The 17950-nt window shown below is 45.5% G+C and overlaps 1 protein-coding gene across 1 annotated transcript in view; it reads right to left on the reverse strand.

The window, feature by feature from the left end:
* TEX11 (testis expressed 11) overlaps positions 1-17950 on the reverse strand; it is a 1801876-nt gene that overhangs the window by 1132808 nt on the left and 651118 nt on the right. The window contains exon 9 of the mRNA XM_040406306.1: positions 12375-12470. Within this exon, the coding sequence (XP_040262240.1) occupies positions 12375-12470 (96 nt within the window). The remainder of the gene's footprint in view (positions 1-12374; positions 12471-17950) is intronic.

Here is a 17950-nt window from a genome sequence, read left to right on the forward strand (position 1 = left end):
TCAGAGACTTAGACTCTTCTCTCACCGTCCGTGTCATTGCGCATGTCATGGGAGTTAGAGTTCTTCACTTCCACGTCTTTACCGCGAACCGCGCATGCGTTGATACTTAGTTGCTTGTGCTAACAATTGTGCCAAAGCGCATGTCACTGGACTTAGTCCCCTTTTGCTAGCATTTGTGCCAAGGCACATGTCACTGGACTTAGTCTCGTTTTGCTAACATTCGTGGGCGCATGTCACTGGACTTAGTCTCCTTTTACCATTTAGTTGCAGTGGAATTCCTCATTCTTCATGCCAATGCGCATGTCTCTGGACTTAGATCTCTTGCACAGACTATTATGTCCATGCCTACCCCGCAGCTTAGTTACCGGCACCAACATTAGCACCACTATGCATATAATGGAACTTAATATCTCTCGCCAACAAGTCACCATTGTTGAGACCTAGTTGTTCGTACTACTACTCTAGTTGGAGCGCATGTCAGGGGACTTAGTCTTCATCACTATAAGATTATAATGATCTATATATGTTTTTTATATCATTATAATAAATTCTTTCTTTACAGTTTATTAAATCGTTTTTATTTTCATTTTCTCTCTTAGAAGGGGGTCAGGCTACAGGAAGGACGAATAGGTGAAACCTTCATTTAGGCCTCTTGGGGATAGACTGTTTAAACAGTAGATCCATTTTGTCTCCTCTTGCTGGAGCCTTCTGTCAATATCTCCTTTACGTGGACCTGATTTTATTTTAGTCACTCCCCAGAATTTAAAGTTGGTATTATTTATTTTATGTTTTTCTCTCATATGTCTGGCTAGGCTTGTATATTCTCCTGTATTGATACTGCTCAAGTGTCTCGAGATCCGTCTTCTTAGTTCTTGAGTAGTTTTCCCTACGTACAGTCTGGGACAGTCACATTTGATAATGTACACTACTCCTTTTGTTTTGCAATTTATGTAATCTCTTATTTCGTAGTTTCTCCCATCGACTGGATTTTCAAACGCTTTTGTAATAATCATTCGATCACAGAAGGTGCAGTCTCCACATGGATATGATCCTGTAACGGGGTGCTGAAGGCACACTCGGTCTCCCATCAGCCACAGACCTGCTGCTTAGCTTATGGAGCAAGGATCTGTGTTTGACCTCGTTCCCAGGGTGGCTTTGCTGGCTGGGAGGCTCCCTGCTCCTAGGTCTGCCTTGAGCGCCGAGCTGATCACTCGGTGCTCGACTGGTCGGTCTGTCGGTCATGTGACGCTGGCCACGTCACATGACCCTCACTCCCCACTATAAATACAGGCAGCCTGCTGGCCACAGGTTGCCTGTTAATTTAGGTTCCTGGCAGTTGTTGGATACCTTTGTACTTACCTGATCCTGCTCCCTGACGATCCTTTGCCTGCTCCTCCTGTACTGCGCATCCTTCCTGGTATATTGACCTCGGCTTCCATCTGACTATTCTTTGCGGACTCCTTTGGTACTTCTCGACTCTCCTGGTATTTATGACCCCGGCTTCTCCTGACCATTCTTTGCTTATCCCTCTGTACTGCGTTGTCCTCTTGGTTTTGACCCGGTCCGTTCACTATTCGTTATTTGTCTTGTCTGTCCTTCCCGCACGTATACTAAGTTAGGGACTGCCGTCCAGTTGTCCCCTGTCATCAGGACTCGTGAGGCAAGTAGGCAGGGCCAGGGGTGAGGGTGGAGTGCAGTGGTCACTATCCTCCCCCCTGTGTGTGTGTGTACGTGACCGTTACAGATCCTTTATGGTTTAACCAGGTTGTTTTATAAGTTTTTTTATGGGGTTGATAGTGAATATGCACTAGCATCTCTCTTATATTTTTTCCCCTTCTATAGGTTATCATAGGGTATCGGGGTATCACTTGCTGTATATCACTGTCTGCTTGTAAAATATGCCAGTGGCATCTCAAAATCTGCCTAACTATGTCATGCTCAGTATCATATGTTCCTATGCAGCGTATAGTTTTATCTCCTGCTTTTTGGATCTTACCAGCCAGCAATTCTAGTCTTCCCATCTTTTTGACTTTTTTATATGCTTTATGTTAGCACTTTTTTGAGTATCCCCTGTTTTGGAAGTGTAAGTACAGTGTACTACACTCTCTTTCAAATGCTTCCTCAGTAGAGCAGTTCCGCCTGGCTCTAAGATACTGCCCCACTGGAATTCCTTTTTTAAGGGGTTCAGGATGGAAGCTTTGCCAATGCAAGAAATTATTGGTGGATGTTGGTTTCCGGTATATCTCTGTTTGGATGCTGCCATCAGGTTGCAATAGAATCTTGAGATCCAGGAAGTTGAGTGTATTTTTGTGTATTTCTGCTGTAAAGGTCATTCCCATTTGATTGTCATTAAGATGGGAAACAAATTCGTGTCTTCCCAAAAAATCAATATATCATTGATATATCGACCCCAAAATAAAATGTGTTGAGTGTATTTATGTACTGTAGGTGTCCGTGAAAACTATACGGTCTTCCCACCACCCTAAAAAAAGTTAGCAAAACTTGGTGCACAAATCGTGCCCATAGCGGTACCGGTTGTCTGTAAATAATATTTTCCATTGAAAATAAAATAATTGTGGTTCAACAAGAATTCCAAAAGTGTTAGAACAAAACAATTGTGCATGTGATATTGTACCCCTTTCGTGTTAAGATAATGTTCAACTGCCTGTATACCCAGGGTGTGCTGAATGCTAGTATATAAAGCTTCGACATCCAGACTTGCTATAAATGTTTGCGGATTTACCTGCATCTCCTGCAACCTGACGACAGCATCCTTTGTATCTTTAAGATTAGGGATGAGCGAACCCGAACTGTATAGTTCGGGTTCGTACCGAATTTTGGGGTGTCCGTGACACTGACCCGAACCCGAACATTTTCGTAAAAGTCCGGGTTCGGGTTCGGTGTTCGGCGCTTTCTTGGCGCTTTTTGAAAGGCTGCAAAGCAGCCAATCAACAAGCGTCATACTACTTGCCCCAAGAGGCCATCACAGCCATGCCTACTATTGGCATGGCTGTGATTGGCCAGTGCAGCATGTGACCCAGCCTCTATATAAGCTTGGGTCATGTAGCGCTGCACGTCACTCTGCTGATACAGGCGTAGGGAGAGGTTGCAGCTGCGACGTTAGGTCGAGATTAGGCAGATTAACTCCTCCAAAAGACTTCATTCAGTGATCTATCTACAGCTGTGGATCATTGAACTGCTTCTATTCAATTGCTCAGTGTTTTTAGGCTGCCCAGAGCGTTTTTCAGTCACTTTTTTCTGGGGTGATCGGCGGCCATTTTGTGGCTTGTGGTGCGCCAGCACAAGCTACCACCAAGTGCATTTAACCATCAATAGTGTGGTTATTTTTTGCTATATCCTACATCAGGGTCAAGCTTTCATCAAGTGCATTTAACCATCAATAGTGTGGTTATTTTTTGGCCATATACTACATCAGGTGCAGGCTGAGCCTGTGTCACCCAAGTGCATTTAACCATCAATAGTGTGGTTATTTTTTGGCCATATACTACATCAGGGGCAAGTTGAGCCTGTCACCCAGCGCCTAAAAAATAGGCCTGACATTTATATTCATCCAAATCAGTACTGTTTTAGCTGGTCAAGTTATTTTTAGTGACCGTAAAAGCACAGTTTTTGTTCTGGGTTGAAAAACAATTCCCAAATTTGCAATTCTCAAAATTAGTGGTTTCTGCTGTATCAGACCTACTTTAAATCTATCCCTAAAAGGATATATTAGATTCAAGGTGCTGATAGGGTCATTCTGAAAAACTTAACACACACGCTACAGTGCAGATACAAGTCTAATTCTGTGATTAAACGTATACCTGTCACACAGCGCCTAAAAAATAGGCCTCACATTTATATTCCTCCAAATCAGTACTGTTTTAGCTGGTCAAGTTATTTTTAGTGACCGTAAAAGCACAGTTTTTGTTCTGGGTTGAAAAACAATTCCCAAATTTGCAATTCTCAAAATTAGTGGTTTCTGCTGTATCAGACCTACTTTAAATCTATCCCTAAAAGGGTATATTAGATTCAAGGTGCTGATAGGGTCATTCTGAAAAACTTAACACACACGCTACAGTGCAGATACAAGTCTAATTCTGTGATTAAACGTATACCTGTCACACAGCGCCTAAAAAATAGGCCTCACATTTATATTCAGCTAAATCTGTCATTACTGGTGTGCCTGTATTAGTGTAATACGGTACCTAAATAGATAGCCAGACAGTGTTAGGTGTCTGTAAAAAAAGGCCTGAATTTTAATTTAATACATTGGCCCGAATAATATTTTTCTTATTGTGGTGAACGGTAACAATGAGGAAAACATCTAGTAAGGGACGCGGACGCGGACGTGGACATGGTCGTGGTGGTGTTAGTGGACCATCTGGTTCTGGGAGAGGACGTGGCCGTTCTGCCACAGCCACACGTCCTAGTGTACCAACTACCTCAGGTCTTAGTAGCCGCCAGAATTTACAGGGATATTTGGTGGGGCCCAATGCCGTTCTAAGGATGGTAAGGCCTGAGCAGGTACAGCCATTAGTCAATTGGGTGGCCGACAGTGCATCCAGCACGTTCACATTATCTCCCACCCAGTCTTCTGCAGAAAGCACACAGATGGCGCATGAAAACCAAGCCCATCAGTCTGTCACATCACCCCCATGCATATCAGGGAAACTGTCTGTGCCTCAAGTTATGCAGCAGTCTCTTATGCTGTTTGAAGACTCTGCTGCCAGGGTTTCCCAAGGGCATCCACCTAGCCCTTCCCCAGGGGTGGAAGAGATAGAATGCACTAACGCACAACCACTTATGTTTCCTGATGATGAGGACATGGGAATACCACCTCAGCACGTCTCTGATGATGACGAAACACAGGTGCCAACTGCTGCGTCTTTCTGCAGTGTGCAGACTGAACAGGAGGTCAGGGATCAAGACTGGGTGGAAGACGATGAAGGGGACGATGAGGTCCTAGACCCCACATGGAATGAAGGTTGTGCCACTGACTTTCACAGTTCTGAGGAAGAGGCAGTGGTGAGACCGAGCCAACAGCGTAGCAAAAGACAAAGAGGGAGCAGTGGGCAAAATCAGAACACCCGCCGCCAAGAGACTCCGCCTGCTACTGACCGCCGCCATCTGGGACCGAGCACCCCAAAGGCAGCTTCAAGGAGTTCCCTGGCATGGCACTTCTTCAAACAATGTGCTGACGACAAGACCCGAGTAGTTTGCACGCTGTGCCATCAGAGCATGAAGGGAGGCATTAACGTTCTGAACCTTAGCACAACCTGCATGACCAGGCACCTGTATGCAAAGCATTAACTGCAGTGGAGTAAACACCTTAAAAACAAGGAAGTCACTCAGGCTCCCCCTGCTACCTCTTCTGCTGCTGCCGCCTCGGCCTCTTCTGCTGCTGCCGCCTCGGCCTCTTCCTCCGCCTCTGGAGGGACGTTGGCACTTGCCGCCCAGCAAACATCGGATGTACCACTAACACCACCACCTGCGTCACCAAGCATCTCAACCATGCCACACGGCAGCGTTCAGCTCTCCATCTCACAAACATTTGAGAGAAAGCGTAAATTCCCACCTAGCCACCCTCGATCCCTGGCCCTCAATGCCAGCATTTCTAAACTACTGGCCTATAAAATGCTGTCATTTAGGCTGGTGGAGACAGACAGCTTCAAACAGCTCATGTCGCTTGCTGTCCCACAGTATGTTGTTCCCAGCCGGCACTACTTCTCCAAGAGAGCCGTGCCTTCCCTGCACAACCAAGTATCCGATAAAATCAAGTGTGCACTGCGCAACGCCATCTGTGGCAAGGTCCACCTAACCACAGATACGTGGACCAGTAAGCACGGCCAGGGACGCTATATCTCCCTAACTGCACACTGGGTAAATGTAGTGGCGGCTGGGCCCCAGGCGGAGAGCTGTTTGGCGCACGTCCTTCCGCCGCCAAGGATCGCAGGGCAACATTCTTTGCCTCCTGTATCCTCCTCCTCCTACTCAGCTTCCTCCTCCTCTTCTTCCACCTGCTCATCCAGTCAGTGTCACGGCCACGGTTTTGGCCGTGACTCCTTGGGAGCCGCATATTGTTCCCCGAGGTTTCGGGTTGTAGTGTTAACCGCAGCTTGAGGCATAAGGTTGTTAGCCTCAAGTGCGGTTGCTGCGGACAACAGCTATGTGTGCGGTTCCCTCGGAGTTGTGTGCGCGTTTGTAAGCACTTTTGTATGTCTGTGTGCACTTTGTTTATGTTTGGTGTGCACTCACATTTTCCCTGCACTGTGGCTGTCCGTGGCAACGTTTGGTGGTATGATGTACATGTGGTGGCAGTGTCCCGTCCTTCGGGCTGACTCCCAGGACACGCTTGCCACCCATGTCGTTGCCTGCGGCAACAGCCACAGTGTGTTTGTTGTTTGGACACTTCCCCTTTAAGTTATGTTTTCCCTTCTGTGGTTTTGGAAGGGTTAACTCCCTTTCAGTGTGTGTGAGTCACGGGGTGTGTCTGATTGTTGGGTGTGGCCTCTTGGCCCTATAAAGCCTCAGTTGTAGGCAGTAGCCAGAGAGGGTGTTTCAGCCATGCTGGCTGTAGACATCCTCCTGGTTACTTACCAACTGCCAGTGGGGGCCAACCTTCTGGTCATAAGCAAATATATATGTCCTTTGGTGTCTGGAAGATGTGTTTGGTTTTATGTTTCTTTATTGCACCTGTGGTCCTGGGTTCCCGTGTGTTGTGTGTTTGTGTGCTGAGTCCTGCTGTCTGTGGGCAGTACATCCACATGGGTTCCAGGCTTTGTTGTCTGTGGTAGGTCTCTGTTATGCTTGTGGCAAGTACCTGCCATTGCCATAGGTTGCATTTGTTTCCCCTTGCTTGCAGCTTGGCCAGTGAGACTCCTGTTCCTCCGTATCCAGAAGGAACAGGATGTCTTACTCTGACTCCTAGCCCAGGGACCGGTCGGAGGGTAAGTTAGGGCTCCGAGGTTCCTGCGCATGGGTCCTCCTACCTTCAAGGTCGGCTCATGCAGGTAGGAGTTAGGGTCAGGTTAGGGACGCTGTAGGAGGTGACCTGCTCCCTAATCCTGTTTGTCCTGGTCAAGCAGCGACCACCATCCTACGGCACACGGCTGAGGGTTTCCCCCATCCTCAGCCGTGACAGTCAGCCACACACCTTCACCACCAACTTCAGCACAGCCCGGGGTAAACGTCAGCAGGCCATTCTGAAACTCATATGTTTGGGGGACAGGCCCCACACCGCACAGGAGTTGTGGCGGGGTATAGAACAACAGACCGACGAGTGGTTGCTGCCGGTGAGCCTCAAGCCCGGCCTGGTGGTGTGCGATAATGGGCGAAATCTCGTTGCAGCTCTGGGACTAGCCGGTTTGACGCACATCCCTTGCCTGGCGCATGTGCTGAATTTGGTGGTGCAGAAGTTTATTCACAACTACCCCGACATGTCAGAGCTGCTGCATAAAGTGCGGGACGTCTGTTCGCGCTTCCGGCGTTCACATCCTGCCGCTGCTCGCCTGTCTGCGCTACAGCGTAACTTCGGCCTTCCCGCTCACCGCCTCATATGCGACGTGCCCACCAGGTAGAACTCCACCTTGCACATGCTGGACAGACTGTGCGAGCAGCAGCAGGCCATAGGGGAGTTTCAGCTGCAGCACGCAAGGGTCAGTCGCACTGCGGATCAGCCCCACTTCACCACCAATGACTGGGCCTCCATGCGAGACCTGTGTGCCCTGTTGCGCTGTTTCAAGTACTCCACCAACATGGCCAGTGGCGATGACGCCATTATCAGCGTTACAATACCACTTCTATGTCTCCTTGAGAAAACACTTAGGGCGATGATGGAAGAGGAGGTGGCCCAGGAGGAGGAGGAAGAGGGGTCATTTTTAGAACTTTCAGGCCAGTCTCTTCGAAGTGACTCAGAGGGAGGTTTTTTGCAACAGCAGAGGCCAGGTACAAATGTGGCCAGACAGGGCTCACTACTGGAGGACGAGGAGGACGAGGATGAGGAGGAGGTGGAGGAGGATGAGGAGGAGGTGGAGGAGGATGAGGATGAAGCAGGTTAACAGCGGGCTGGCACCCAACGCAGCTCGGGCCCATCACTGGTGCGTGGCTGGGGGGAAACGCAGGACGATGACGATATGCCTCCCACAGAGGACAGCTTGTCCTTACCTCTGGGCAGCCTGGCACACATGAGCGACTACATGCTGCAGTGCCTGCGCAACGACAGCAGAGTTGCCCACATTTTAACGTGTGCGGCCTACTGGGTTGCCACCCTGCTGGATCCACGGTACAAAGACAATGTGCCCGCCTTACTTCATGCACTGGAGCGTGATAGTAAGATGCGCGAGTACAAGCGCACGTTGGTAGACACGCTACTGAGAGCATTCCCAAATGTCACAAGGGAACAAGTGGAAGCCCAAGGCGAAGGCAGAGGAGGAGCAAGAGGTCGCCAACGCAGCTGTGTCACGGCCAGCTCCTCTGAGGGCAGGGTTAGCATGGCAGAGATGTGGAAAAGTTTTGTCACCACGCCACAGCTAACTGCACCACCACCTGATACGGAACGTGTTAGCAGGAGGCAACATTTCAATAAGATGGTGGAACAGTACCTGTGCACACCCCTCCACGTACTGACTGATGGTTCGGCCCCATTCAACTTCTGGGTCTCCAAATTGTCCACGTGGCCAGAGCTACCCTTTTATGCCTTGGAGGTGCTGGCCTGCCCGGCGGCCAACGTTTTGTCTGAACGTGTATTCAGCACGGCAGGGGGCGTCATTACAGACAAACGCAGCCGCCTGTCTACAACCAATGTGGACAAGCTGACGTTCATAAAAATGAACCAGGCATGGATCCCACAGGACCTGTCCATCCCTTGTGCAGATTAGACATTAACTACATCCCCTTAACAAAATATTATTGTACTCCAGGGCACTTCCTCATTCAATCCTATTTTATTTTTAATTTTACCATTATATTGCGGGGCAACCCAAAGTTGAATGAACCTCTCCTCTGTCTGGGTGCCGGGGCCTAAATATGTGACAGTGGCCTGTTCCAGTGGTGGGTGACGTGAAGCCTGATTCTCTGCTATGACATGAAGACTGATTCTGTGCTGACATGAAGCCAGAGTCTCTGTTACGGGACCTCTCTCCTCTGCCTGGGTGCCGGGGCCTAAATATGTGACAGTGGCCTGTTCCAGTGGTGGGTGACGTGAAACCTGATTCTCTGCTATAACATGAAGACTGATTCTGTGCTGACATGAAGCCAGATTCTCTGTTACGGGACCTCTCTCCTCTGCCTGGGTGCCTGGGCCTAAATATGTGACAGTGGCCTGTTCCAGTGGTGGGTGACGTGAAGCCTGATTCTCTGCTATGACATGAAGACTGATTCTCTGCTGACATGAAGCCAGATTCTCTGTTACGGGACCTCTCTCCTCCGTCTGGGTGCCGGGGCCTAAATATGTGACAGTGGCCTGTTCCAGTGGTGGGTGACGTGAAGCCTGATTCTCTGCTATGACATAAGGACTGATTCTCTGCTGACATGAAGCCAGATTCTCTGTTACGGGACCTCTCTCCTCTGTCTGGGTGACGGGGCCTAAATATGTGACAGTGGCCTGTTCCAGTGGTGGGTGATGTGAAGCCTGATTCTCTGCTATGACATGAAGACTGATTCTCTGCTGACATGAAGCCAGATTCTCTGTTACGGGACCTCTCTCCTCTGCCTGGGTGCCTGGGCCTAAATATGTGACAGTGGCCTGTTCCAGTGGTGGGTGACGTGAAGCCTGATTCTCTGCTATGACATGAAGACTGATTCTGTGCTGACATGAAGCCAGATTCTCTGTTACGGGACCTCTCTCCTCTGCCTGGGTGCCGGGGCCTAAATATGTGACAGTGGCCTGTTCCAGTGGTGGGTGACGTGAAGCCTGATTCTCTGCTATGACATGAAGACTGATTCTCTGCTGACATGAAGCCAGATTCTCTGTTACGGGACCTCTCTCCTCTGTCTGGGTGCCGGGGCCTAAATATGTGACAGTGGCCTGTTCCAGTGGTGGGTGACGTGAAGCCTGATTCTCTGCTATAACATGAAGACTGATTCTGTGCTGACATGAAGCCAGATTCTCTGTTACGGGACCTCTCTCCTCTGCCTGGGTGACGGGGCCTAAATATGTGACACTGGCCTGTTCCAGTGGTGGGTGACGTGAAGCCTGATTCTCTGCTATGACATGAAGACTGATTCTGTGCTGACATGAAGCCAGATTCTCTGTTACGGGACCTCTCTCCTCTGCCTGGGTGCCTGGGCCTAAATATGTGACAGTGGCCTGTTCCAGTGGTGGGTGACGTGAAGCCTGATTCTCTTCTATGACATGAAGACTGATTCTCTGCTGACATGAAGCCAGATTCTCTGCTATGGCATGAAGAGACTGATTCTCTGCTGATGTGAAGCCAGATTCTCTGCTATGGGACCTCTGTCCAATTGATATTGGTTAATTTTTTTAAAAAATTTTTTTTAATTTTAATTCATTTCCCTATCCACATTTGTTTGCAGGGGATTTACCTACATGTTGCTGCCTTTTGCAGCCCTCTAGCTCTTTCCTGGGCTGTTTTACAGCCTTTTTAGTGCCGAAAAGTTTGGGTCCCCATTGACTTCAATGGGGTTCGGGACGAAGTTCGGGTCAGGTTCGGATCCCGAACCCGAACATTTCCGGGAAGTTCGGCCGAACTTCTCGAACCCGAACATCCAGGTGTTCGCTCAACTCTATTTAAGATATGAGGGTAATGATTTAACAAATGGGGAGATTACTTGTTCTACATATTCACTAATGCCCTCACACAAAGCCCTGCCATGTGCCCTTACATCAGTTTATCACCACATATAGGGTGTTTCTGTAAACTGCAGAATCAGGGTAATACATATTGAGTTTTGTTGGGCTGTTAACCCTTGATGTGTTACAGAAAAAAATTGATTAAAATGGAAATGGAAAATCGGCCAAAAAGTGAAATTTTGAAATTTCATCTCCATTTCCCTTGAATTCTTGTAGAAAATCTTGTAGAAAATCAGTTTTGAATAACTTGAGGGGTGTAGTTTCCAAAATTATTTATTGGTCATCTATGGGTGGTTTCTACTATGTAAGCCCCACAAAGTGACTTTATAATTGAACTAGTCTTTAAAAAGTGAGCTTTGGAAATTTTCTTTAAAATTTTAAGAATTGCTTCTAAGGCCTTTTAACATCCTAAAAAATAAAATGACATTTTCAAAAATTATGCCAACATAAAGTAGACAACTAGTAGTTAACTAATAAATACAGTATTTAATGAGGTATCAGTTTCTGTTTTAAAAGCAGAGAAATTGAAATTGTGAAAATTGCTAATTTTTCCCAATTTTTTGTAAATTTGGTATTTTTTCATAAATAAAGGTAAAATATATTGACTCAAATTTATGACTGTCATGAAGTACAATGTGTAATGAAAAAACAATCTCAGAATGGCTTTAATAAGTAAAAGTGTTCCAAAGTTATTACCACATAATGTGACATATGTCAAATTGTCAAAAAATGGCCTGGGCAGGAAGGTGAAAACTGTCCTGGGCTAGAAGGGTTTTAAGGGATTATCCCATGATTAATGTAACACATGAAAATCAGACATCATATAGCACATAAAAATCTCTAACAAAGCAAGAACCACTTCACAGTTATCCAGAGCTCTATCCATTCACTGCTTGTATCATTTTGCGAGATTTGTTTCAAGCTAGCAGCACAGACAGCATGTCCTTTTTGCTGCAGCTGGTTCGAGTTGAAGGATGGAACTGAGCATGTGTGTCCACCTCAGTGAGGTGGACAGAGAAATTGAAAAAATAAAAAACAGTATGTGACACTATACAGGTAGATTTTAGTGAATAACTCAGTGGCTATACTGAATTTTAATGCAATTATAAAAGTATTCCGATTCAGGTGCTGGGTTGAAAACTGTAAAATATTTTTTTGTGGAACAACCCCTATAAGCTGTGGGTTTTGTGCAGCTTGTGAATTTATGTTGCAGGATTCATTCACAGCTTTCAACCTTTAGCATGCAAAGGTTAAAGGCAGTGAAAGACCCCCAACGATAACTCAATTTCTAGTGTTTTTTGTGGTTTTGGATTTCAGCCAGATCCATTGCATATTTTCTACTGTGGAAAATCCACAGCGGAATTGCAACATGTAGCCATACCCTAAGAGCATATATACGACAGATGTGCTGCAATAATTTCTGATCATTTATTGTCTTGTGTATAGAAAATGACTGGTCTTTGGGTAATAGTTGTATGGTGCCACTCAACTGAAGTGGTTCCATTGCTTTCAGTGAGCTGATCTTCAAAGTTATTTTCATATGAACAAATAAATAGCTTTTTACCTCATTAGCTAATCGAATGGCATTAAGTGCTTTGTCATTGTGAATTCTGCAGTCCCATTCCAGATAGACTGTAGCAAGTAATCTAAGAACTTTGGCCTGAAAAAATTAAAATACATATTATAAATCACATACAATGACAAAATACAATGGTACAATCTGAAAGATGCATCAAGGAGAAAGGGCCCAATAGAAAAATTCAAAAGAGAACCTGCTGTGTGTGCTAATTTGTTATCACATCCCCCTTCATAGAACTGCAGGGCTCTGAGATAGAATGCTGTTGTGCCCGTGGGAAACTGCAGCCTGTGTAGAGAAAAGAACTGGGACTGCCCACAGAGAAAAGGACTGGGACAAACCTGGTAAAGTCTGGATTCACACATGCCGTTAACTTGTTGATGCAGATATTAAAAGCTATTTTTATTCATTTTTTCATTGTTGCATTCCCAGAGCCCTAATGTTTTTATTTGTCCATTGATATAGCAAAATGTAGTATGAGGGCTTGTTTTTCGTGGAATGAGTTGTATTTTTCAATCACACCATTTTGGGCACATTGATACATTTTTGATTACTTTTTATTCTTTTTTTTTGGGAGGCAGAATTAAAAAAAAAATGAAATTCTGACTTTTTTTTAAATTATGATTTACTTTCCCATAATGGCATTAGGTAATGCCCTTTGGTCTTTGTAATGCCCTTTGGTCACAAACTACTACTGTCAATTTATCTAGAAATACTCTGATTCTACTGGCCTCACTCAGAAATGGTTAAACACCTGTATCTGGACAGAGTCTGTAGCACATGCTTTCAATTAAGTCCTGCTTTGACTGTGCTCAAGTTCTCCATCTCTAGATTCCAATAAGCCATTTGTTCTGGAAGTCAATGGGGGAGATTTATAAAATGGGTGTGTGAGAGTTATGGTCCATACATCTACTGAATATATATATATATCATATACATGACTACTAATATGCCTATATAACTGTGACCTTTATCACATTCCCCTGTCTTGTGACTAGGCAGAATCAAGATGTTTTTCATTAAAAGCTGTTTGTTAGCATGAGCTATGTCAGCATAATATGAGCAAAAGGGTGTTTTTCATACAACAATGAAGAATATTGAGAAATGTTAATTTAAAAATGCACTTTTGTGGTTATATTTGCCTACGTCCTCCAAATTCTAGGAAATGTTATCTGAAGGACGGACACAGATGGCCGCAATATGTGGTAAAGTTGGATTTTATCCCTGAGAACCTGACCTTTAGTTTAGAATCTTGTCTCAAGGATCTATTACCTAATATGACTATAAGACATTGCCAATATATATCACGTGCAATTATGCAATTTACATTGTCCAATAATATGCAGTGTAACCTCCCTGAACACCCCCATGTAACTCCCATATGTTAAGGGTATATAATAAAGAGTTTGGGGCGGTCTCAAGAGAGATCTCCACAGACATCTCAAACCTGATCATCTCTGGGTGTCAACTGATTGATTTAATTAATTTTATATTGATTACCTGTACCTGAAATTGAACTACTCTGTCAATTTGGAGGCCCCAGCGACATCTCTAGCCAGCTGGTCAGGACTGAACCACTAGGGAGCTTCTACCCACAAGTTGAGGAATGCCATATCCTAGGTAAGTGAGTTTTTCTCACAGGTCTTCCAAAAAGTGTGGGCAGGGCTTCAGGATCAGTCTTGTGTCTTGCAGGTTCGGATATCATTCAGGTAGAAGGTGATCAATTGCATTATCTTATATAAAAAAAAATTGTACTGCATATTGACTTGTTATTAACTTGCCTAAACTGTAGAGGGTGTATGATTGATGTTATGAATCTTGTATTGTTGTACTGTCCTCTGTCCTTTAATGTCCTGTAAAGAGTTAACCTAACCAGTGACTCTGAACAGGGGTTTAAGTGAAGTGGCCGTTTTTGGAAACACAAGCGGTCCATGTGAGTCGGGTTAGGGCTCTTAAAGTTCTCAGTGTACAACTCGGAAAGGAGGACACTGGGTCAAGGGTCAGATTGTAGTATCTGTCTGTGGTATAGAATTTGTGTGAAGGCAAGAGAAGCACAGGCCTCCTACCTCAATATACCACTTGTTTCCTATATACGGATCACAGAAGTATAATCTAACCGATTTATACAATCTGTGACCGTAGAAATTTTACATAGCAGGAGTGGCCAAAAGGTGAGGGATCGCAACCCCACCAGGTCTGCTATGAGAACTGCTTCTAGCAAGCGAGAAAGGGAAGAAAAGGGTCGTCCCAAGATACTGATGCTACGCTTGGTAGAAGTAGAGCATAGGAAATGGGCAGTTAAGGATGCTGCTGCAATCCTTAAACGTGCAGGCATGCCAAAGGTTGGATGTTTGGATGCCTATAGATGGAACAAATTTAAGGTAAAAGAAAGGGAGTGGATAGAGAAACATGGATATGGAACTCAGGTTGAGGCGTGGCTGAATACCTCTGAGAGACATGATCCCCTATTTAATACTAAAAATGATGAGGAAGAATATACAACAAGGGTTACAGCCAGGCAATTGACTCCTAGAAATGTTATTTTTGGTCCACAAGTAGCCAGTACCCCCACCCCTGCAGTCCATACCCCATCCAATTCAGTTGTACAAAGTCAGTCCAATCATTTGTACCCCGAGTTGTCAGAGATGGATTTTACCCCACCCAGCTCAAGTTCAGAGTATGGAGATATGACTGGCTGGAACATGCACGTGCGCTCCCACCTCCTCCACTTTACACAAGCACCAAGATGTGGCGGTCCCCAGGCCATCTACTCCCTCGACTCCCTCTTATAGGGAAGAGGGTCAGGGGTGGAGGTGTGGGGAGTGTAGTAATTGTAATACTGTTGATAGGAATCATTGCATAATTTGAAACACACCACGTAGTGAGTTTGCTAGAGCATGCTGAAGATCTGGGAATTCTGATGTTTTATATTGCCCACCTCAGAGTCCTTCTACTCCGGCTCCAAGTGCTCCTAATTTAAACACTTAGAAATATTTCACGCGCATACTACAGGAAGGAGCATCTTGGCAGGCGGTGGTACCCCCAGAAGAGAGCAGACCATCTATGTAAAAGGTAGACCAGGCACTCTATATATGTAGTCAATAAATGAGATATTTATTTGATAAAATGTAATTTGTTACTAAAAGCATAAAATAACAGCATAAAATAACAGCATAAAATAGCATAAAACAATGACATAGTATGCAACAATAGTATAGCAGCAATATCAGTTAGCAGCAAAGTGTCAGCAGCCAATATAACGTTAGCAGCCACAAAGAGTCTAGCAGAGGAAATGATCATTTAAAATCCATCCACATGAGTCGCAATTGCGAATCAGATATTCCTTTACAGCCGCAGTGGTATAATGTCAAAGTCTTTCTTTCAAATGAATTGTCCAAGTAACGGGTCAATATCCGTATTAATATAATTACTCTCCTGGTTAGTTTACAGTATAGCGGGAAAGGCTAGAGGGTACAATGTAAAAAGCAGAGTGGCGTCCCACTCAGTTGTATTCGCTTGTTCAATGTTACCTTACTCTTGCTCAATTACCGTCTCTGAATACCGACTTGTTGCTCTCAGCTGACTCTGTATCCAGTATCGCCAGCGAATTCAGCGCTCGTTGAAGTCAAGTGCCGCCAGGATTTTTCATTCTAAGAACTTAAATCAGATCCAGGGGAGTGATCCACAGACACTCTACTTATATAGATTCTATAAGGGGTTGGAAAGAATCCAACATAACTACAACGCCGTATGGGAGGACTTATATGCCCTATGTAGCGCAGCAGCAGGTGCTCCGTTTGTAGATAAGGTAATTAAGGTAGCTGTAGTCAATGGAGACATAGATGCTGTGTGGGAGGGTGCTAATACAAGGTTAGCAAAGTCAGGTGACATGTTCTTAAAGAGATTGAAGAAGGTTGCTAAGGAATTGAGTAATCAGTTGGGAGCAGAACTGCCAGAAGTCTATCAGGGTCCTGATGAATCAGTAGATAAATATCATGCCCGAGTTGTTACTATATTTGCAGATCAGGACTTTGTAACTAATGACTCTGACAGCAGGGACGGGCGCATACTCAGGGCCTGTTTTATTAATGGGTTAAAAGATTATTTGAGAAATGAGCTGATGGAAATACGCCCAGAATGTATGCAGACCTCCCTGGATAAATTATTGCTTGTTCTGCGTAGCTTAAGAGAACAAGCCAACAAAAAAAAGGAAACAGGCTGCGAAACAGCAGCCAATTCCTGTGTTCATAGCTTCATACGCAGGACAGCAGCAGACAGGGAGGAGGGGGGCTGCTGTGGAGTCTGGAGCAGAGACTATGAGAAGGAATGAGAGAAGGAATGGTTATAAGGGGAATGAGAGAGGTATAACGGTGAATGTTGATGATTTCAGGAGACTGGGTTTGTGTTTCGCTTGTGGTGGCCAAGGTCACATGAGGAGGGAGTGCCCATCTAGGTGACAAAGAAATCAATATACCCAAGGTAATCAAATGAGTAGGGCCAATACTCAGATTCAGCTGATCACTGTAGATCAGCAAAAGCAGGACTAGGAATTAGGAAGCCCCTAACCATGTGAATCCACGGTAGTAACAGTTCCTCCCAACTCAGGCCCAGCAGCACTGATAAAAATAACACTACCAGATGGAAAAAAGTTGACTGCCTAGTTGACACGGGGGCGAGCCGAACTATTCTTAGAGCTCATGTAGTACCAAAGAAGCCCTGATAAAGTTATGGGGGTAGGGGTGGGGGGAAAACCGTGTGTTCTGAGACAAACAAACCCACTACGTATGCGAATTGCAGATACCACTGACATTTGTATGCAAGGTGTCTGAAAGTTGCCCTGTGAATTTGCTTGGTGCAGATGTATTGAGTTCAATCAATACAGTCATCAGATTTGATAAGAACAAGGTGTCGGTAACAGAACCTATCCTGGCAGCATTAACTGCTATTGTAAATAGGGATGAGCGAACCCGAACTGTATAGTTCGGGTTCGTATCGAATTTTGGGGTGTCCGTGACACGGACCCGAACATTTTCGTAAAAGTCTGTGTTCGGGTTCGGTGTTTGGCGCTTTCTTGGCGCTTTTTGAAAGGCTGCAAAGCAGCCAATCAACAAGCGTCATACTACTTGGCCCAAGAGGCCATCACAGCCATGCCTACTATTGGCATGGCTGTGATTGGCCAGTGCACCATGTGACCCAGCCTCTATTTAAGCTGGAGTCACGTAGCGCCGCACGTCACTCTGCTATGATCAGTATAGGGAGAGGTTGCAGCTGCGACGTTAGGGCGAGATTAGGCAGATTAACTCCTCCAAAAGACTTGATTCTGTGATCGATCTGCAGCTGTGGATCATTGAGGTGCTATTATTGACTTGCTCACTTTTTTGAGGCTGCCCAGAGCGTTTTTAGATCACTTTTTTTCTGGGGTGATCGGCGGCCATTTTGTGACTTGTGGTGCGCCAGCACGAGCTATCACCAAGTGTATTTAACCATCGATAGTGTGGTTATTTTGTGCTATATCCTACATCAGCTGCAGGCTGAGCCTGTGTCACCCAAGTGCATTTAACCAT

The sequence above is a fragment of the Bufo bufo genome, chromosome 8 (genome assembly GCF_905171765.1).
Source record: "Bufo bufo chromosome 8, aBufBuf1.1, whole genome shotgun sequence".
Taxonomy (NCBI): Eukaryota; Metazoa; Chordata; class Amphibia; order Anura; family Bufonidae; genus Bufo; species Bufo bufo.